The sequence below is a fragment of the Capsella rubella genome, unplaced genomic scaffold (assembly GCF_000375325.1).
Source record: "Capsella rubella cultivar Monte Gargano unplaced genomic scaffold, Caprub1_0 scaffold_2, whole genome shotgun sequence".
In the NCBI taxonomy this organism is placed as follows: domain Eukaryota; kingdom Viridiplantae; phylum Streptophyta; class Magnoliopsida; order Brassicales; family Brassicaceae; genus Capsella; species Capsella rubella.
In genome coordinates, this window is record NW_006238922.1 from 13,973,071 (window position 1) to 13,994,104 (window position 21,034).

The 21,034-nt window shown below is 40.1% G+C and overlaps 4 protein-coding genes and 2 non-coding genes across 8 annotated transcripts; 2 read left to right on the top strand and 4 right to left on the bottom strand.

Moving 5' to 3' along the window:
* Positions 1-4,276: 4,276 nt before the first annotated feature.
* LOC17895676 (coatomer subunit beta'-1) lies at positions 4,277-10,564 on the bottom strand. Of its 2 annotated transcripts, XM_006300639.2 has the most exons (25): positions 10,444-10,564; positions 10,184-10,204; positions 10,036-10,097; positions 9,905-9,959; positions 9,753-9,789; positions 9,338-9,663; positions 9,121-9,252; positions 8,835-8,983; positions 8,664-8,732; positions 8,380-8,527; positions 8,213-8,278; positions 7,786-7,974; positions 7,524-7,664; positions 7,247-7,321; positions 6,961-7,137; positions 6,785-6,876; positions 6,595-6,711; positions 6,324-6,438; positions 6,168-6,239; positions 5,866-6,062; positions 5,694-5,787; positions 5,486-5,592; positions 5,159-5,288; positions 4,842-4,992; positions 4,277-4,512 (listed from the first exon to the last, which is right to left on the bottom strand). In XM_006300639.2, the coding sequence occupies exons 1-25, from the start codon at positions 10,444-10,446 to the stop codon at positions 4,490-4,492; spliced, it is 2,748 nt and encodes a 915-aa protein (XP_006300701.2). In that variant the 5' UTR covers positions 10,447-10,564; the 3' UTR covers positions 4,277-4,489. The 2 variants fall into 2 exon arrangements, with proteins under 2 accessions (XP_006300701.2, XP_023642936.1); XM_023787168.1 differs by lacking the exons at positions 9,753-9,789; positions 9,905-9,959; positions 10,036-10,097; positions 10,184-10,204; positions 10,444-10,564 and having other exon boundaries at positions 9,338-9,451; positions 9,534-9,607.
* Positions 10,565-10,696: 132 nt separating this feature from the next.
* On the bottom strand, positions 10,697-12,075 carry LOC17896078 (protein SYS1 homolog). The gene is made up of 4 exons (XM_006302894.2): positions 11,876-12,075; positions 11,513-11,740; positions 11,197-11,423; positions 10,697-11,093 (listed from the first exon to the last, which is right to left on the bottom strand). Exons 2-4 carry the CDS (start codon positions 11,734-11,736, stop codon positions 11,086-11,088), a joined length of 459 nt encoding a protein of 152 aa, XP_006302956.1. The 5' UTR covers positions 11,737-11,740; positions 11,876-12,075; the 3' UTR covers positions 10,697-11,085.
* Positions 12,076-12,137: 62 nt separating this feature from the next.
* Positions 12,138-12,211, top strand: TRNAR-UCG. The gene has a single exon. It is a non-coding gene; the product is annotated as a tRNA-Arg (tRNA).
* Positions 12,212-13,039: 828 nt separating this feature from the next.
* Positions 13,040-13,191, bottom strand: LOC111832218. Its single transcript, XR_002835258.1, has one exon. It is a non-coding gene; the product is annotated as a U4 spliceosomal RNA (small nuclear RNA).
* Positions 13,192-13,565: 374 nt separating this feature from the next.
* Positions 13,566-14,614, top strand: LOC17894565 (transcription repressor OFP14). Its single transcript, XM_006301269.2, has one exon. The coding sequence runs from the start codon at positions 13,658-13,660 to the stop codon at positions 14,531-14,533; it is 876 nt and encodes a 291-aa protein (XP_006301331.1). The 5' UTR covers positions 13,566-13,657; the 3' UTR covers positions 14,534-14,614.
* LOC17894932 (regulator of telomere elongation helicase 1 homolog) lies at positions 14,591-20,577 on the bottom strand. Of its 2 annotated transcripts, XM_006300324.2 has the most exons (21): positions 20,381-20,573; positions 19,806-20,065; positions 19,573-19,721; positions 19,371-19,452; positions 19,117-19,264; positions 18,835-18,991; positions 18,454-18,737; positions 18,256-18,301; positions 17,943-18,084; positions 17,694-17,848; positions 17,445-17,536; positions 17,258-17,356; positions 17,097-17,165; positions 16,864-16,950; positions 16,648-16,701; positions 16,454-16,584; positions 16,155-16,212; positions 15,980-16,085; positions 15,612-15,665; positions 15,019-15,482; positions 14,591-14,937 (listed from the first exon to the last, which is right to left on the bottom strand). In XM_006300324.2, exons 1-21 carry the CDS (start codon positions 20,480-20,482, stop codon positions 14,716-14,718), a joined length of 2,961 nt encoding a protein of 986 aa, XP_006300386.2. In that variant the 5' UTR covers positions 20,483-20,573; the 3' UTR covers positions 14,591-14,715. The 2 variants fall into 2 exon arrangements, 1 of the variants encoding a protein (XP_006300386.2); XR_002835055.1 differs by lacking the exons at positions 14,591-14,937; positions 15,019-15,482 and having other exon boundaries at positions 15,980-16,074; positions 20,381-20,577.
* Positions 20,578-21,034: the final 457 nt, after the last annotated feature.

The window sequence follows — 21,034 nt, forward strand, 5'->3', positions numbered from 1 at the left end:
GGAAGCTTGCTTCCAGTTCGGGTCACAAGGTAAAAGAAAAAGCTATCCAGAAGGGCCCTGTTACTACTTCTTCATCTTCAGAGCAAGAATCTGATTCTTCTGATATTCCTTCTGATCACTCTGAAGATGATTATAGTGACTTGGAAGATGAAGCGAGGTTCACGGAAGTGTTGTCACAACGACAACAACGAAGTGCGAGGGGCAAAGGCCCCAAATCCAAATAATCTTTTATGTATACGGAAATTTTTTGTTGGAACACGCGCGGTCTTAACTCTTCTTCTCACCGGCGTGGTTTTAAAAAATGGCATAATAGCCACCAATCACTTTTTGGGAGTCTCGTGGAGACACATGTGAAGCAACCTAAGCAGCAGAAGTTCCTTAACACCATGGTGCCTGGTTGGTCTTTCGATAATAATTACAACTTCTCTGACCTTGGTAAAATTTGGATTCTCTGGCACTCTAGTGTGAAAGTCCAAGTCCTCTCCAAGTCTCTGCAGATGATCAGTTGTGAAGTTTGTTTTCCAGATTGTGCTGAAGCTGTCATCATTTCCACCATTTATGCAGCTAATGATGATGCTGCTCGTCAGGTACTATGGGAAGAGCTTATCCGGTTCTCTGCTGGACCTCATATTTCAGACAAAGCATGGATCGTTCTAGGGGATTTTAATCAAATTTTGCACCCTTCAGAGTACTCCTCAGTTGTTAGTCCTAATGTGGACAGACCCACCCGTCTCTTCCAAGATACTCTCCTTCAGGCTGGACTGGTGGACTTAAACTACAGAGGTAACACCTTCACCTGGTGGAATAAACATAAGAGGGCTCCTGTGGCCAAGAAACTAGATCATATTCTAGTAAATGACAAATGGTCTTCACTGTTCCCATCTTCTTTGGGATTTTTTGGGGATCCTGACTTCTCTGATCATGCCAGCTGTGAAGTAACTCTTGACTCCTCTTCTCCAAGACGTAAGAAACCATTCAGATTCTACAATTTTCTCTTGAAGAATTTGGATTTTTTCCCACTCATTGGTCAGCACTGGTTCTTTTTCAATATTGTTGGGTCTGCAATGCTTAGAGTCTCTTGGAAACTAAAAGCCTTGAAAAAAGTCATCAGAGATTTTAGCAAAGAGAACTATTCAGACATAGAGAAAAGAACTAAAGAGGCTCATCTCAGGCTTACCTCCGCTCAGAACTCAACCCTGCTATCTCCCTCTCCTGCAAATGCTGAGCATGAGTTGGAGATGCAAAGACAATGGCAAATCCTCTCTGCTGCTGAGGAAAGTTTCTTTTTCCAGAGGTCCAGAATTACTTGGCTGGGAGAAGGGGACATGAACTCAGCTTATTTCCACAAAATGGCTTCTGCTAGGCAGGCTATCAATCACATACACTATCTTATGAGTAATGGTGAGAGAATTGATACTCAACAGGCTATTCACAATCATTGTGTGGAATTTTTCAAGAGCACTTTGGCTCAGCCTCAAGATCACCCTCTTTTTATTCAGGAAGATATCTCCAACATATTAAAGTTCAGATGTTCCTGTACTCAGAGAGATATCTTGGAAGCCCCTATCTCCCCTGAGGTTATTCGTGAAGCTTTCTTCTCTCTTCCTAGGAATAAAGCAAGCGGACCAGATGGATTCACCCCTGAATTCTTTTGTAGTTGCTGGCCCATAATTGGGGGAGAGGTAACTGAGGCGGTTATGGAGTTTTTCAAGTCGGGACAGATTTTATAACAATGGAATGCCACTAATCTGGTTCTAATCCCCAAGATCCCAAACGCCTCTAAGGTTACGGATTTCAGACCAATCTCTTGCCTGAACACAGTGTATAAAGTGATATCTAAGATTCTAGCGGACCGGCTAAAAACGATCCTGCCCTCCACCATAAATCATGCTCAATCGGCCTTCCTGCCAGGCCGGCTATTGTTAGAAAATGTGTTGTTGGCTACCGAGATTGTTCAGGGATACAACAAGAAGGATATTGAGCCACGTGCTATGCTAAAGGTGGATATTAGAAAAGCTTTTGATTCCATCAGATGGGACTTCATCATTTCTACTTTAAAGGCTCTAAACATCCCTGAGCGTTTTGTGGGATGGATTTTTGAGTGTATTTCGACTGCAAGCTTCTCAGTCACTGTTAATGGTCAAAATGGAGGTTATTTTAAAAGCACTCAAGGGCTAAGACAAGGAGACTCTCTCTCTCCCTACCTTTTTGTTTTGGCAATGGAAGTTTTCACTGGCCTTCTTCATTCCAGATATGCCTCTGGGTACATCTCTTATCACCCTAAAACTGAGGAGTTGGACATTTCTCACTTGATGTTTGCAGACGACGTTATGATATTTTTTGACGGGTCATCTTCCTCCCTCCACGGCATCCATGAGACTCTTGATGACTTTGCCGGATGGTCAGGGCTTCACATGAATAGAGAAAAAACAGAGTTATTTCACGCGGGTCTAAGCAAAGCTGAAACTGATGCTATCGATATTTATGGTTTCAGCACGGGAGTTCTTCCTATTCGCTATTTGGGGCTTCCATTGATGAGTAGGAAGCTAAAAGTCGCTGAATATGCTCCTCTGCTAGATAAGATTACAAAGAGGTTCAATGACTGGGCTGTAAAATCCTTATCTTTTGCGGGTAGAGTTCAGCTTATCAACTCGGTTATCTCGGGTCTGGTAAACTTCTGGATATCAGCTTTTATTATCCCTTTGGGTTGTTTGAGGAAGATCGAATCTTTGTGCTCCAGATTCCTGTGGTCAGGAAGGATTGATAATAGAGGGATGGCAAAGGTTTCTTGGGCTCAAGTTTGCCTACCTAAAGATAAGGGAGGATTGGGGCTTAGGAGATATGCTACTTTGAACAGAACTCTTTGTCTCAGAATGATCTGGCTTCTCTTCTCTTCTAGTGGCTCCCTTTGGGTAGCATGGCATAAATTGCACAATTGGAATCCCAGAACTTGCTTCTGGAATCAAGTGGAGAAACAAAGAGACACTTGGAACTGGAAATGCATTCTCAGATTGAGAGATCTTGCTGTAAACTTTATCAGGTGCAATGTAGGGGATGGTAGACTAGCAAGCTTCTGGTTTGATAATTGGACTCCTCATGGACCTCTTATCAAATACATTGGAAGTGATGGCCCTAGAAGCTTGAGAATCCCTTTGAATGCTAAGGTCGCCGAGGCTTGTAACATCGAAGGATGGCTTCTCGCAGACCCTAGAACGGACAACGCAATGAATCTTCAGGTTTACCTCACCACTATTGAAATCCCTGCCATATCTTCGGTAAAGGATTCGTATAGGTGGGTGGTGGAGGAGCATATTTGTGAGGGGTTCTCTTCATCGAGAACTTGGTCTGCTCTTAGACCAAGGGCAAATCAAGTAGACTGGCACAACAACATCTGGTTTAAAGGATGCATTCCTAGGAATGCGATCACGATGTGGGCGGCAAATCTGGATAGGCTTCCCACAAAAGATAGATTGTCTCGATGGGGAATGACTTTAAACCCAACGTGCGATCTCTGCTCGGTGCAGCTCGAGAGTAGAAGCCACTTATTCTTATCTTGTGACTTCGCCTTGTTCCTATGGCATCATGTTGGTGCAAGACTGAACAGCCCTCAACTCTCCTTCAACTCCTGGGCCGAGCTCAACGATTGGACCAAGACGAGAAGCAACTCCTCCCCTACTACCCTCAAGAAGCTGGTGGCTCAAGCTGTGGTGTATGCAATCTGGAAACAAAGAAACAACCTGCATCATAATCAAGTCTCCGTCCCGCCTTCGGTGATCTTTAAGAACATAGATCGTGAGATAAAGAACGCAATCACTGCCCGCAGATCCAGGAAACTCTTCAAGAATCTGATGGCTCTTTGGATAAGATAGGTTCCAACACCTGAGTTTTATCTAATGTTTTTGTCTTCCTTGTTTTAATTTTTTGCCAAGGAAACAAATGTAAAAGGTTGTAAAACCAAACTTTCATATTTATGATATTTGCAGTTTAGCAAAAAAAAAAGTGTAGCTAGCTAATGGACTCGTTAAACCTATTATATATATAGTTGCCATTGAAGCAACAACAATATAATTAAAACTTATTTCCAAGAAAAATGGGTAGAGGCAAAATGATGATAGTGATGGTGTTGGCGACCGGAAAGTGAAGCCAAGACAGTGGAAGAATGCAACATATATACGTTTGGGTCGGAAGTATCATCTATCATCGCTTATAGACAAGTTGTTTCGAGATCATTTCAGTTGGCAAAATTATTCTCTTGCTGAAGCTGAAATCTCTCATCTCAGTTAAGGCGTAATAATAATAATATAAGAGAGTCCCAAAACCCATATTACCATCTTGTTTTATATATAGCTGTATTTAAAGTACAAAGCGGAAGCAGATAACAGATCAGTTTCAACAATGCCAACTAATCTCTCTCTCTCTCTCTTCCCTCATTTCTCTGTTGAATGTATCAAGTTTCAAAGCCAAAAATATACGTATGTTTTCGCCAACCCTACTCCTGTGGTGGTGTTAGAACTGTACAACAACAAAAGTTTCTTATTAATCCATAGATTGATATAAGTAAATGGAACTGAAAACCCACTACTTAAAGAAATGCAGCATACAAAAAAAAAAAATTAAGATGATCTATAAAGAGAAGATGGGAGACAGACAGATGAGGAAACATGATGTGCAGATGCAAACAGAAGCCCTACGATATATAATTGTCATGTTTGCATATGCAAGGGAACCAAACGACCTAAGAATAGAATTACTCACATGCTTTGGTGCATCCGAATCTTAGAATCAAAAAACAAACCACAAATGCTATAATACGACTTATGGGGTTCCTTCACTAATCTTACCCCACTGTTCTTCAGACTCGTTCCCATTAACTAGCACAGCCCCATCCGTAGAGTCAGTGTCTATCACCACAGCCTCTTCTTCCACATTCTGTTGCATCCCATCACTACTCTCTTCCTGATGACCCTCCTCCTCTTCCCCCTCTTCCTCAACCTGTTAACAAAAAGGCAGTCCAAAGCATATGAAGCAGCAACTGTAAAATCTAATGATCCAACCAAAGTGGATTATGGCCAACAAACCTCGAAATCTAGCAATTGGATTGAACATATGGAGTAAAAGACAATCCCCTTCAATGCAATGTAATGTACACTACACATACCTCGTTGAGAACATCCCCTTGTTCTAGTCGCCCCTCTTCCTCTATTTGCATAATTCTAAAAGCTTCCACCAAAGTTGTACGATCTCTGTCTGCAAAATTACAGTAATGCCCAGCAGGAGGATGGACGCCCCTGAAAGATGACAAGTCAGCAAAAATTTTGATTTTGTTTTTGAGGATCCTGACACGTTCAAATTGGCATGGTAATGAAATCAATATTTGAGTTTCGGAGTTATGTTTATATGGGAGTATAAATTCAAACTAAAAGTAAACACATGACTCTAAATAATTAAGTGCTTAACAACCTCCGTAACGAAGTTTGGAAGATACCTAGTCTCTGCAGCTCTACTTTCAAGGGACAGGGCGACTTGCCAGTCCTCAAAAAGATTAGGATACTCTTCAGGATCAGCCAGAGATTCAGCAGCCTTTGGACTAATCTATATACAGATTGAACAGGATCAACAAAAAACTACGGGTATCTCAAAAGGTAAGGTTTGAAATTTAGTCAGAAGGTGCATCGGAAGTGTCTACCACTAACCTTGGTCAAATCGTTTCTCCACAATGAAACTATTTCGGAGACATTGCTTGGAAGGTATGATCGTGCCATCATAGCGGCTTCAGGTATCCGATTACTGTAACCAGAATAAATATCAGCACAGATGTAATGTAAACAACTGTTAATCCCGATGTAGGAAACAGTAACAATGTACCTTTTCACCAACAGATGCAGGCAGTCTTCTACTTGACCCAACATGAACAAGCAAAGAAAAGCAACATTGTTCTTTCCTTGCTCTTTAGCAAGTGCTGCCAGCTTCATCAATCCATCTGCATCTCCCAATGAAGAATAAAGCAGCAACAGACCACTCAAATCCATTGCATGCCTCATGCATTCCTCAGCCATACCCAACTAAGTAATCCAAGTATAGCAAGGAAAGTGAATGAAAAACACATATTAGCTTCTACGTTTGTATGAATCCTAGAACACTAATCCTAGAACATTAATTTCAGTCACCTTCCCAGTGGACATAGCTAATTCTCCAAGTTGCTTCCATTTAGACTCATTTTGTGCCTCTACAGCAATGTCCTGTAAAATTTTTAAAATTGAGTAACAACATTTAGGTGATTCATGGAAATAAAGCTTCTCATATGGTAAAACCTACAGACTAACCTTTGCGACTGCCAATCTACCGAGCTGTATCGCCAACTCAAATCTGTAATCAGGGTCAGTAGCTACTTCTAGAGCATCTTCTATCATACCACGTGATTCCAAAAAGTGTGCCACGCTGACAACAGGAGCAGGTTTTTGAAGTTGAGAATCAGAGAATTAGGAATTTGTGAATTTAAGAAAACAATTTAAAACCATTGCCTGACCTTGGATGCATTCACTAACATCATTATCCAGCTATAACCATAATGTGCGAGAAAACACACTCTCATACCTATTATGATGCTCCTTAGGAATTGAAGGTAAGATTTCATTAGCCTGTTCCAAATCTCCACGCATCACAAGTGTCTTGTACTCGATCAAACTTAAAAGTAAAGTGTAACCAATGACGCTGCAAACAATAAAGAGGACACAGAAGTCAGAAAATTACAAAACATTGTTAGGAATAATAACAATCTGCTTACTTGAACTCTTTGTCAACCAAATAAACCCGGCTTTGATTAGCGAGATAGCCCAACAAGTACATAGGACGGTCCAGATGGTACATTGTTGTTACCTGTAAACAAGAGGAGTAATGAATTTCATTTACAAAAAAAAAAAAAAAGAAGGGTTCTTCACAAAAACCTAGAAATGAGCCTACCTCACCACCAACACAGTAGTTAAGCCTCCAAGAAGAATTGGTATAGATAAAACAATCTCCAACCCATAAGCCAGTCCGAACACGCTCATTGGTTTCATTGAGAAGCTCAAATGCGTCTTCAATGCCTTCCTCATCAATTTGTTTACCGCCATCAAAACAAGAGGAAACAATGTCGCGCTAAAGAAGAACAGTAAAAAAAACAGCTTAAAACCATGTATCAAACAGTACCTTACAAGGAAATAAACTAAGAAACTTTATATGAGACGTTAAAAAAAAAAATCCTCACATTGAACTTAAGGATGTAGAATGATGAATCACTGGCAATTGCAACGAGATCACCACTGTCTGCCCAATACAGATTCTGAAACATTCAATAAACTAAAACATTAGATGTGCATAAGAGAAAGTGTTGCAAGAAAAGGGAAGTATTCTGTTTTTGCAATTTAAAGTCCAGATAAGGAACTCTTTTGCATTTCCCCAATGAAAATATTACTAAAACCGTAACCTATGAACCATTCTTCTGTAGAAACTAATAGAGCTACTTCTGGTATATAAACACTTACTTTGACAGTAACATCTATTCGCCTAATCAACCGACATTCTGCCCAATCATAGAAGCAGGTAAAATCACTTGAGCACATTGCCAATAACGTCCCACCAAAAATGCGCTCTGCTGAGAAAGTAGGTCTCACAGTCTTCTTTTCCTGCATATTATTAAGGCTGTCAGTACAAGTTAGTGTAATTCAGATAACAGAATCAGAAACAAAAAGCAAAAGCTTTAAGTTAATAAGTGGCAAAAGGAATGTGCCAAAAGGAATTACAAACCTGAAAATTCTTGCTGAAGATCTTGATCTTTGTTGAGCTTTCCCTGACAGCATGCTCCCCATCAGATGACCAAACAAATTCCAGCGCAGAGCCAAATGACCTATTTCGCCACGCCAAGGCAGTGTAGATGATATACTCACCATCTCCACAAACAACCACAAACCTACCATTAGGGTTGTGCTTCAAGCTCTGAAAAGCAAAAAGTTACAAAATTAATGAATGATTAAGGGAGTATTTCTTACTAAAACCAGTTATCTGTCAAACTGCCCAGAAACCAATTATCTAGCAACAGAAATTAAAGAAAAACGTTAACACTACATATCCATTAAATCTTCAACAATGGTAGGAATGACAAGCCAGTGAAACCAATTTTCCTTCATTATATAAAGGGAGTGGAAATTTATACAATCAGAAGGATGTTACTTACTTGAGGATATAGATCGCAGGTCCCTAGCTCTTTAACAGCTAAAGGAAGTCTCTCACCATCAGTGACCTAAGTAGGTTCAGAATCAGAAAATAAACATTGCCAAGCATGAGATTATTTTCAAAGAAAAAAAGAAGAAGTAATAGTGTTACATCATTTAAACCCCAAACCTCATCTGCGGCTACGCTCTTGATGTTTACAGTATGTATCTCATTGTGTTTAGCCCATATAATTTTCCCGCTGGTATCCATACTAGCCACTGGTATTTCACGGCCAAGTTTCACCATTATGGATCCTTCATCATAACCAATTACAACCCTGAAAAAAGATAAAAGTATTGCCGTTTCGTGAATTATGTAGGAAACATAAATTCACACAAAGAAATAATTATGTGAAGATAAATTTACCTTTAGTAGGAAATAAATTTTGCCATAGTAAAAGTTGAGAAACTTACCGGCGTGAACCTTTAATGTGTCCAATAGCCCAAACCCTCTCAAGGCCATAATTCAAAGTATTCTCAAGCCTAGATGTCAAGTATAAAGTAAGATTGTTGGAGGAAAAATATTGAAGGAAATTTGTAAAGACCAAACCAATAGTAGCTCCAGTACAGACATAATACAGTTACCTGTAAGTGGTGGCATGCCATATGCGAACAGTTCCATCCTCAGATCCTGTAATAATAATTGGGAGCTCTGGATGGAAAGATACTGCAGAAACATTGTGTGTATGACCTTCAAGTGTCTGAACGCAACTCTTCGTTTGGTAATCCCACACCTGCTTCCAGAAGAAAGTTATGAACAATAATAGAAACCCCTGCACGAACCTATATACAAACAATACAAATGGAGATACATACAAGCACACATATGTAGCAAACAACTTGCAAAGAAGCAAGACAGCTAATCACAGACCTTAGCAGTATGATCATCAGAACCAGTGATTAGGTATGGTTTATCCCCACCAGTAAAGTAGTCTACACAGTTAACGCCTTTCATATGTGCATCCAAAGTAAAATTTGGATCTGGAGAACCAAGATTCCATATCTAGGTAAGAAAAGATGTACGTAAATATAGGAAAAGATGCGTAGCTTCTCATAAAATGAAACAAACAACATGTGAGTAATCTCACTTTGATGGTACGGTCAAGGGATGCACTAGCAAAAGTATTGGTGTCTTTTGGATTGAAAGTCACTTGCATAACATAATGGGAATGCCCTTCGAAAATCTGAGTGCAAAGCCAACCCTTTTCCCAGTCCCAGAGCTTGATGAGCATATCATCAGATGATGATAACACATAGGGAAGGGTAGGATGAACAGCAACGCACCTAATGTAATCAGCATGAGCCTCAAATACTTTGATCTTATCCATAGTGTTGTAGTTGTAGACACGAATAAACATGTCATCAGCTCCAGCTACAACCCACTGCTTCCGTACAATGAACTTAGCAGACCGAACTGCACAACAGCTTAAGATAAGAAGGGCCACAGAAGGATGTGGGGAAACATAAGACGAACCAGAAACAAGGAGATGGTGGATATCATACCCGGCAATTCAGTGACGTCGAAAGATTTAACCATCGTCTGCAAAGGCATATGGTGATTTTGGGTTAACACATAATAGAGAAGGAGGAGAGAGTGAAGAATGAGGAAGAATAGCTATCTAGCAAGTAAGATAAAAGCAACAGATGATACAAACCTGTGTCTGATAATTCCATATGCACACAGTTCCGGAATACAAACTTGCCAGGATCCTAGAACCAAAAAATGTTTGCTTGAGCAATATAAACAAAGAATGATGTATAGCAATGAGGGATGCGCTAGAATTACCATGGCTCAGTTGGATGGAGATCAACAGATTTGACTCTTTCTGATCTTTGAGCGAATTTCCGCTGATGAAAAGATAAAAGAGTGTCGTCACTCACAAAAAAACAAATTCAAATCCGCAGAACATAGCAGGGAGACTGCATTGCCTTACCTTGATTTCAAGCCTCAGAGGCTGTCAAAAGAAAGCATAAACTTAAAGTTAGTAGTGCCCAAGAGAAAACAACAAAATAGCATTGATCGACTGCAACACCATAGTAGAAAAACACGCATTTAGAGATATCTCAATAAGAGCATGCATACACCGCGTTCGATTTAGGGAATGAATCTTAAGGAATACAGAATTTTCATGCAATGAGGAACAAACACTCAGAGGTAGATATCTAAGGAGAAACGAGAGATCATGTCACTGACCATCTTTGCAAGCCCAAACAGATGATCGGACGCACCACCTTGGATCAGAGATGTCGAAGAAGATGAGTAATATGCAACAAGGGGCAGCTTTTCCAGTGCGCGTTGGCGATTTGGATCTGAATCTGGCTTGTCTATACTTGCAATGCGGCGTCGTTTTTATTTGTTTTCTGCTCTTTCGTTTTTATTTCTTCTTCTTGTTGTTTACACAAGTTTGAACCTCCAAGTAAATTGGACTTGAGGATTCAATTGGTGGTAAAAGAAGAAAAAAAAGACTACTACGAATGAAAAACAAACTGATTACAAAGCTATCAAAATGAGGCAGATATATAAGTTGGACTCGGATGGGACACTCAGGATGCAACATGAAAGCACTAGCGGCAGGAAGCTATTCGAGTCTAGTGATTCTTTTTCATACAAATTGAAACGTATTTTTGCAATGTCTTAAATTTTGAAGTCACTAAAAAACTGCAACTCCCTTCCACCAACGTGCAGCATGGTTACTTGGCTGGCTGAACTTGGCCTGCCAATTCTAATTCTGTCTGTACATCCAAATTTTGTTTAGAAGACTAGGCTCAATGATCCGCCCTGCCCTGATAACCCACAAGAATCTTCATCGCTCGTTTCATACACCAATCATGAAATTCAAACCCCTGCACTGGGAGAAAGTAAAAGGTAAATATATATATATATATACTGAGATATCTACTCATGGAAGGCAGATTCAGGCGGTGAAAGAAACAATGATCATCTTACTTGAGCGAAATCGATCCATAGGAATCTCTTGCTGTTCGCGTTTGATGCACAAGTACTCAGCTAGCAAAGCCATAAGAGCGAGTCCCGTACCATTAACGACCCACCATGCCATAGAGGAAGGCCATCCTCCGTACATGATGCAAAAGAGGAGATGTATGATGTAGAGAGTTGCAGAGAAATCTAAGCATTTGCGTGCCCGTTCCACCAGAAAAATCATGTACACAGCCCTGCAAATGACAATGAGATGACTGAGAGAAACAAAAAAGGGGGAAGAAAAGATTGAAAGATAAAAAAAGAAGTCCAAAATGGTTCGAACCCAGCGAGTGAAGAGAAGAGGAACGAGGCCATTACAGACCAACCAGTGAGGGTACAAGTAGTGAGCGTGGCGTAATCGAAGAAGTAGACAAGACTAAGGCGAGGAACACGAAGGCCAAGAAAGACCATAGTGAAGAGTCCTAGGGTGAGGTAGTAGGAGCACTGGAGGCATATAATCTGCCCAACTATAAGCCAAGGGTCCCATACAGCTGTGCCATAGAACATGGCTCTGCAGCCAAAACACACACAAGAACCAGAGATAATCTTAATCACCTACAAATATATATATCCTAAAAAATAATACAAGCAGAGAGATGTTCGATTGCGCAAGTTTCGATCCAAATGCATAATCCCGAAAACGCACCTCTATTGAAGATCGATCACACAAGGACGAGAAGAATTCTAGATTCGGGACGTACGAAGAAGATCAAACCGGATCCGCTGAATCGGCACAGATCGATGATAATTCTCAACCCCCAGATGTACCCACGATACAGCCAAGCTCCTGGAACTTGAGAGAGAGATAGAGAGATAGAGAGAGAGAATGTCTGGTAGCGCTCTTCGGAGAAAACAGAATGAACAAATTTTGGTTTAAGGTAGGTGTTGAAGATGTAACAGACAACGATGACCGCATAGCGCAGTGGATTAGCGCGTTTGACTTCGGATCAAAAGGTCGTGGGTTCGACTCCCACTGTGGTCGTTACTTTCTTTTTTCTTTTTTTTTTTAATTTATTTTTCCTGTTGAAAAGACTACATACAGTTCAAGTTCGATCAATTAGCCACAGAAAAACCCAATCGAATCAACAAACTTTTTATTTATTTATTTATTCAGCACACAAAAATCATACCCTCTCCAAACGTAGATCTTGCTATACCATTCAAGAGCAACTGACTGCATCATGAGAAAAAACCTCAACTCATCGTTGTAACTTGGTCCAGGTGAAGAATCTTCAACACCGACGTTTTCACTCTCCTTTTCTCCGGATACCTATGAATATGACTGTTATGGCAATTTTGGCAGCACAAGCGGCTAAGAGTACAAAGCAATGAATGGACTTTGAGTGAAGCTCCCAAGTTATTGGGGTCGCAATCTAGAATGCAATGAGTAGTTTTAGGGTTAGGTCCATAAGAAATCTTCAGAGAGTGAGCAGGAGTAAGGATGAATGATATCCTCATAGGAGAGGATGTAAGTTCCTCCGCAACAACAGCATAGGTGTTCTTAGGCAGCCAACTGGGGCAGCCAAACAGTTGATCATGAAAATGGTCGCTGAATATGGATTTACTAGTATACGCGAGAAAGAACGGAAGAAGAGTATATAATATAATATTGAGGCCACCACTACTCGTGGTATCTTAAGTCATAAGATTTGCTAAGGTATACTCTTATATAAGCAAATATGTACCAATAATTGTGGTCTGAGAGTGTGTTCATTTTCCGTCATCATTCTTGTTTCTCATGTGTACATATTTTTATCAACTTTATTAAACTATATGTTTGTAACTTCACGACTAAACATAGGGTCTATTATCTATGACCAAAAGATAAAAATTAAGATAAACTGGAACTTAAAGAATTGTAGGGTTTTTAGTGGGGTTTGGAAATAGTTTTCAACCAGCAATAGACGCGCCTCGGTTAGAGCCTCATTGGCTGCAATACATCATAGCCCCAAGCGCAAAATCACCAGTTGAATGTTCGTCGAAACTCTGACGAGCGATGTGGGACAAACTTAACAAAATCACCCCCAATCTTGGGCCTCAAAAGTTGGGCCTTACAAAATCCAAGTGCTTGGCTGTCTATCATATCATCAAGTCCGTCGTGTAGTAGATTAAGCGCGTGGGTTCACTTCCAAGACAGTTTAGAAAACAAATACTCCACCTAGTTTAGTATTAGTGTATTCAACGATGCATTCAATGCAGAATCTGGAGGTTAATGGCAACATATTTATCACAAAAAGAAAAAAACTTGCTAATTCATTAATTAATGGGATTACCAACAACGTAAAGCGTTGAACAGTTTCAGATTTTTGTTTGACTAAGTAACCCCGCTCCCTCCCTCCTCGAATTGGTGGTTAAAAAAGAATCTGATGAGAGATTGTTTTTGTATCATGCAGAGTTGTTATTTGTAGAGAGAGAGAGAGAGAGAGATATGCCAAACCCATTGCAGAAATCGCTGCATGGTTACCTGTCAAAGATCAAACGAGAGACCGGCAAGCTGCAACTTTCGTCTTCCAATTCATTCTCATCCTCAAAGAATTGGGTGCTTGGTAAGCATCCCAAGAAGCTCTCCTTCTCCTTCAAGCACAGACGACGCACCAGCAAGACCAGATTCAGCAAAGACGACCACGTTTACCAGGACTCTGCTCACGCCGCCACCTTGTCCGACATTGATCGTTTCCTTGAAGAGAACTTCAAATCCCTCTGCATCAGAGACGACCAGGAGGAGGTAGAGCATGAAGACCCCTTGGTGACAAAAAACAAGCAGAAACGGGAGTCATCATCAGAAGACAGTGATGATGATCGTGACCACTATCGCCACAGATTCGAGAGGACATGGGGATCACCTGCCGTGTACGACTCCCCGAAACTGCCTCTGAGAATGGAGAAACTATCTCCACCCCCTGGCTCATCATCCGAGGGCAGCCCTAGCATGGAAACAACCTCAACTTCCGGGGAGAGACATTCCAGATCCACCTTGGTCCTGCCAGAGAACTGCATCGCCGTGCTTAAATACACCGATGAGCCGCAAGAGGACTTCAGGCTATCGATGGTCGAGATGATGGAGTCCAAGTTAGGGATGCGGGAAAGGGAAGTGGATTGGGACTTGTTGGAAGAGCTACTCTTCTGCTATCTCGATCTCAACCACAAGAAGTCACACAAGTTCATACTCAGCGCATTCGTGGATCTCATCATCGCTCTCCGTGAGAAGGAGAAGAGGATCACTAGGAAAGGCCTTGTGAGGTCGCTCAGTACTCGCGCCGCCAGGGAGAGGCTGAGGAAGAGGATGACCATCAGTGACGACTAACTCTCTTATGCAATATGCAACTTTCGTTCTTTTTTATTGCAATTTAAAAACCAAAAAAAAAAAATAACAAAAATTGCTTTCTTCGCAGCAAGCCTTACTCAACTTGACAGGCTGTTAGTATTACTTACAAAAAGAATCAAGAGCAGAGTAACAATGTTAATTTGAGTTAGCAAAGATGATCATCAGCCTTCTCTTTTTCTCGTTTTAATGCATTCCTCATATGCAGGACGATACTTTACTGGCACAAAGTCCTTGAATCCCATGAGAAGATGATCCCTCTCTCTTCCACAGAACAGTTGCACGATAGACTGCATCACGTTTGCTAACTTAATCTCCTTTTTCTTCAGTGCTTGCATGTATCCAATAAACTTCTTATATTCTTCTGTATTAAGCTTTTCCTTGGCCTAATAAGATCATTAGCACATGACTTCCAATGTAAACAAATAACACGAAAGAAAATATGGAAAGAGTGTGTGGGATCTAACTTGACTCAAAAATGCAGATGCACTTGCTTCCTTTTTATCACCACCTCCATTCCCTCTCACTGTCAACACTGATGACGATGCACTTCCCTGACCCTCTGGAGCCTTTCGCTTTCTTATTAGTCCCATTGTGTTGAAACATGAGCTCGATGAAAGCACTTCTGTTTTACAAGTCTGCTTTTCACAGTTGTCGCATTCTAGATCCACTACTTCACATCTCCTCTCTACCGGAGTCTCCTCATCATCACTTAGTTCCACTAATTTAGTCTTCCGTGAAGAACACCCTTGCATAACATCTCCCTTCACAATGCGAGGTATCTTGCCCGTATGTTTTAGAATGGTCAGGCCTTTCCATTTAACATTATTTCCATCATGCTCCAATGGTGATGCCCGATTCGCAGGAGGAATTTTTTCCAGTGTACTCAATTCAATTTGTGCAATTCCAAAGTCTTTCAAGTTATTAGTACCTGCAAAGGATCAAATCTCAAAGCAAAATTGCAACATAAAGAGACGAAGTTAGATCCACACTATAACCATTTGCAAAAGGGAAAACATCATTCCTAAGCCATGGGAATGAAAGAAAATGAATCACTGACCAGAGACTGGTGTAGGATTATCCTTGGTTGATTCCATTGGTAACAATGTTGAAACTGTATCGAAAAGGATTTGGCTTACAACGGATGTCCAACATATACTTGATATGGCTTGAAGAATAAGAGCATTTGCTATGAAAAACTACTGAACATGCTACTACTATTGACTGTACTCCTTTTTTTCCAACCTTTTAACTGAGAGGCCACATAGTTCTTGTGGATAAAAGATAAGCGATAATATCATTCCCCAAAACCCCAACACAAACATAGTTGAGATCGTAGGAAAAAAAAGGACAGGAGATAATAGGGCTCGCAATATGATATATGGTAACGCCCAATGAAAGTTATCTTTTGGCTGCAAGATGCATTACCTATATTGTTCTCTTGTTCTGTTCCAAGCCTTCCAGGAAAGTTTGATCTTTCAATCCGGAAAAATCGAGCAAGGTCAGAAATGACCTCTCCATATCTAGAATAACACTGCAAAGCCGGTGAACCCAAACTTACAATCCATAAAAAGGTAGAGGCAAGACAGAGCAGAACTTATACCTTCACATTAGGTCGTATCCAAAGTGATATCTTGGATTGCTGGGACGGCTGTTCAAATCTGTCAACAATAGTCAATGTACATACAAAAACGAGAATGGATATAAATTAAACAAGATCGAGCACAGATGTATTCAATTTGGAGATAATAGTTAAACTATAGTGAGTAAAGTTTTAAGGCGAGAAATCTCAAATTAAGAGCATACATCTCAAGGCTGAAATTGGCAGATCTTTAACTAAAATATTCCATGCACTATCTATTCACCCAAAGAACTAATCAAAATAGATAGTATAAACAAAACCTGTCATCACAAAAGATGATAGCTCCAAAATCATGGCGATGGCGGATTACACGTCCAATTGCCTGATTAACAGCCCGTGCGGCTTCTTGACTGTACCACATACTTCCAGATAGAAGGGTTGATCTTGAAACCTAGAAAATGCAAAAAATATTATAACCTTGACGTGTCAAGAGTCAAATATATATTGAACTCACCTTGACATCTGCACGTTGTGACTGTTCATCTAGAAAATCTCGTTTCAGTTTAACCTGTTTTTACACATGGGTTAAAAAAAAAAATGCTGGAATGCAAGTAGCAGCATAAAATTCAAAGCTAAATACTCTCAGTGCCAGTTTAAATAAAAGTGAAAACAAATGAGAAAGAAACTCCCAAAAAAAAAAGCAAACCAGTAAAGGATAGAGCAAACAAACCCTAGGATCTGTCACTCTGGCATAAGGCAACCCAGTAATGACGACAGCTCTGCCAGCACCGTCAGCAAAATCCAGTCCTTCACTGACCTGACAACACAACAGACGCCAGCCATACTGAATAAACTACACTAGAGAAACTTATCAACTTCCTATCTATCAAACCAGTACCATCATGCTACACAAGATATCATTATTACTAAGAAACAAATTACAGACAGGTTGAAGAAACATACCTTACCGCGACAAACAGCAAAAAATACCACACCCCAACTTGATCTGTCTTGCAATTTTTCTGAAAAGTCCTACCATGTCAAAAATAAAGACAAGATTAAATTAAATCATATTTCGTATTTAGGAAGTAAAAGAACATAGATCAGAGGCCTCCGTTGCTGACCTGCATTGCTGCAGGAAAGAGAGAGGAATCCTTAGGCTCAATGACAGGTTTCTTGAGTTTGCAGATTCTTTCCCATATTGTCATTGAGTTTCTGTGACACTGAACATGAAGAAACGGTAGGTTTTTTAAGCTAAAGAGTAAAAAAAAATCATACTCAGAGAAAATTAACAACAGCCATAGTCCATACCCCATTTTTCCAAAATGAAATACAAGAGTCCATAAGGTAATAGGAAGGGAAAAATATCAACAGTGCTTCAGGCACAACTCGGGAAAAGTTAACTGCAGAGCAGAAACAATTTTAGTTAATTGATTACTATAAAGATAGCACCTTCAATTTTGAGAGCTCCCCAGATTCTAGAAGACGGTTTAGACATCAGAAAGTCAGAGTGATACATTCAGCCATCCAAAATGAACTACCAAATAACAAACCACTTACCAATGGCATTCCCAAGTTCTTGTTTGTACTCTGGTACATCGCGATTGCGGTAGCTAGAATTAAGAACGTACCCTGATGGACCAGTACTTACAACTCCAGCCCATAGCTGATTTGAGGATATAACATGGGGATTCTCCAACCGAACAGGAAAGTCTCTGCAATATCCAGAATAAGATGATTCCATTAAAAGCTGGGGGATAAGGCAGATAGACAAGCATAGTGAGAGAAAACATTAGCAATACGACTCACAGTTTTAGTTCTTGAGCCAATGAATCCATGGGAGACAAGGTCCCCGATGTTAATATAATAGACCCAACACCTTTTTTTGCTATGTCCAGCATGGTAATCCCAGGACTGAAACACCACCAGCTAAGCGTTCTTGATACCTTGCCTACAAAATAAATTAAATCATTTCTTTTGTCCAAAAAACAGTTTTGCACAGGAATAGCAGATCAAGAATGATTTTTGTATTTTCATATTAGCAATGGAGCTTCTGTTTATGTTTTCGGACTGCAACAGTGCTTTTCTTTAAGGGCTGTAAGACAATCCCACTCTTATTTACCTTTTATCACATCAGTAGGATTTTGCTCAAGCTCCTGTATATGAACCTAACACAGGGCAAACACTGAGACTGTAAGAAAAAGACAGGAGTAAAAAGAGGGTGTCTCCAAATGAGAAAGTGCAAGAGAAAGATAAACCTCTTTTCAATTTAATATGAAAATTCAAAAGGAATATAAAGAACAGTTATCTTAAAACTTACGCGGTAGACATCAGCGTGGTTACTTCCATTTTCTCTAAAGATCAGCTTAAGCATGTCAGCAATGATTTCTAGTTTGCTTACACCATTAGTTGCTGTTCGTTGTTTCTCCTCTTCCAGGAACGCTGCAGCCTCCTCAACTGTACCAATGAGTTTAGGAGCAGTTTCGTGAGTAATGTTAAGGCTTTTAAGCATTTCATATATGTAAGGCCCAGGCTTGGTAAATCCCTCATCCCTTTTTGGAATTGGCACTTTAGAAATTAATTCCTGCAGCTTTAGAAGCAGTCCTGCATGAGGAAAACAACGCATAGATGAGAACAGACATATCAGTTTCCTTCACGTATAATAGAATATTGTACTCTAAATCAAGTCCCCAAGATTGACCTTTAAGTATGGCAAAATTCTCAGGGTTCATGGACACATCATTTAATGAATTCCTTCTTGCTGCTGCAAGTTCTACACATTCTTGTGCTTCAGAAATGCAAGCCGATAAAAGAACAGAAGGAAGGTCAAATGAAGCTGAGTCTGCACATAAACTTTCCTGCGCATATTTAAAGATAAACTGAGTGTTTCTAGAAAAAAAAAAAAAAACCCAGGAAACGAGGAGCTCATCATGAACAGAGAACACAGAAGAAAATATATGCACAGCATCTGCATTCCCCTTACCAGATTGTGAGCTTCATCAAAAATCAGGACACTATTATTCCAGTTGACTTTCAGATACTTTCTATACCCATTACTGATCAAGTAGTTGTAAGGTGCAAATATGATGTCCACGTCCTTATGAACCTCTCTTGTGATATAATACGGACATCTGCAAAATACAAATATGATACAGATTGACCAAGCCAGCAACGTCAAACACCATCTGGAAAAACAAGAAACAAATAGATTGAAGTAGCAAAAGTAGAGGAACTTACGGTCCAGAATCTTTTCCAATATTGACCAAATCCTCTATGTCAACTGGTTCATCGCCAATATGAGGGTTATGCTTTAAATAATCTACATGAGATGTATGACAAAGGCAAAATAGTAATGGTAAACATGAAGGCTTTGAACTGTTGTTTCTCATTGGAATAAATACCAGATTTCAGATATAGGTAATGCTACAACACAGTGTACCTGGGATGCGATTGAAATGGTTGCATTGGCGTTTTCCGCGCTTTTTGCAAAGGTACTGGCAAGCATTGGTGAGTGCTTTTCCACGGAGGGAGTTCACTTCCTCATTAACGCATAGTTGCTCCCGTGATCCTAGGACCACCATCTTAGGCCTTGAAATGATAGAGAAATAGAAAGATTAGAACAGATGATTAGCAGCTAAAGGCTGGTAAGGCAAAAACAGAATGTGGTCAAACCTGTAGCTACTTCTTTTTAATTCTTTGATAACTTGGCGGAGCTGACTATGAGTCCGGGACGCATAAACAATGGTAGGAAAACCTCCTCCTCCTCCAGATTGTGACATTAGGTCATCTGAATCTTTCCAAGGAATATCACTGTTCTTTCGATCCTTACGTGTAGAGAAACAGCCCAGACTCTTTCTCCAGGCTAAGGTGGCACAGAGGAGACAAAGAGTTTTCCCAGTTCCAGTGGGACTCTCCAAGAGCGCATGACAGTTCTGCGGCGTCGTTTAAAGCCACAATTGGAAACAGAATAAGCATCACAAGTATAATTAAAACAAGATAAGCGAAGAAGTAATAAAATGGGGTTCAGCTTTAATTTCGATGACGAAGGCGACAGAGGTCGGACCCAAATGGTCGAGTCAATACAAAAGCAAAGTTCAATCGACGGAGTGCGGAACCCTAAAGAGTCGAGAAAACAATAAACAAAAGAAGCAACAGAGAGAGAGAGAGAGAGGAGGAGAGGGAGAGTATCATCATCTAATTGTAAAGAGTTGAAGAGAGTTGCGGTGTAAAGAGGGAAACACACATACGTTTTGAAGGGACTCGATGACTCTGTCCATGTAAATTATCTGAGACTGGTAGGCTTCGAATGGGAAATCAACATCGATTCCTCTGATGCTGTAAATTGGCATTTTGCTCAGATTTCGACAACACAACGGCAACGGAGCCCGGCAATGAGAAGCCGCAGCCAAAGCTCTCCGGCAAAGAAGAAGAAAGAAGACCACAAGACGCGCCTCTTCTGATTTTCCCGCCTTCTAGGGCTTTTCACTTTTTGAATCAACCAGAAAAGCCCATTCATTTGTCAACAAGGCCCATATCCTGAATCTGGTCACTGCTTCGAAAAGTAATAACAACATAAGGCCCATATGAATTCACCAGCAAATTAGTTTGTTTCTTATGGGGTGTTATTGGTTAGTGATTTATATAGAGTTTTAAAGACTTCAAATGTTATGTAAAATCAGTTGTTATTCAATCAAAGATTTTAGTAAACTCTTTTAAAGTTTGGTGTTATTGGTTGTTGATTTTTAAACACTCATTTAAAATCTTTACAAATATGGGGTTATTGGATTCAAAATTATATAAAGTCATTAGAAGTTTTGAGTTATTCAATTAAAACACAAGAATCTTTGATTGTTAATAAATTAAATTATTATGTTATTGGTTTAGGATTTTAAACACTTTTC

Coding starts and splice junctions, on each gene's coding strand:
- LOC17895676 (XM_006300639.2), bottom strand. Junction 9,253..9,337: donor CCCTTGACCGTACCATCAAA/GTGAGATTACTC, acceptor TTTCTTACCTAG/ATATGGAATCTTGGTTCTCC. Junction 7,975..8,212: donor CCTGCGATCTATATCCTCAA/GTAAGTAACATC, acceptor TTTGCTTTTCAG/AGCTTGAAGCACAACCCTAA.
- LOC17896078 (XM_006302894.2), bottom strand. CDS start 11,736: ATGTTCTATGGCACAGCTGTATGGGACCCTTGGCTTATAGTTGGGCAG. Junction 11,424..11,512: donor CTCTTCTCTTCACTCGCTGG/GTTCGAACCATT, acceptor TGTCATTTGCAG/GGCTGTGTACATGATTTTTC.
- LOC17894932 (XM_006300324.2), bottom strand. CDS start 20,482: ATGCCAATTTACAGCATCAGAGGAATCGATGTTGATTTCCCATTCGAA. Junction 19,722..19,805: donor TTAAAAAGAAGTAGCTACAG/GTTTGACCACAT, acceptor TATCATTTCAAG/GCCTAAGATGGTGGTCCTAG. Junction 17,537..17,693: donor AGAACTTGGGAATGCCATTG/GTAAGTGGTTTG, acceptor TCTGCTCTGCAG/TTAACTTTTCCCGAGTTGTG.
- LOC17894565 (XM_006301269.2), top strand. CDS start 13,658: ATGCCAAACCCATTGCAGAAATCGCTGCATGGTTACCTGTCAAAGATC.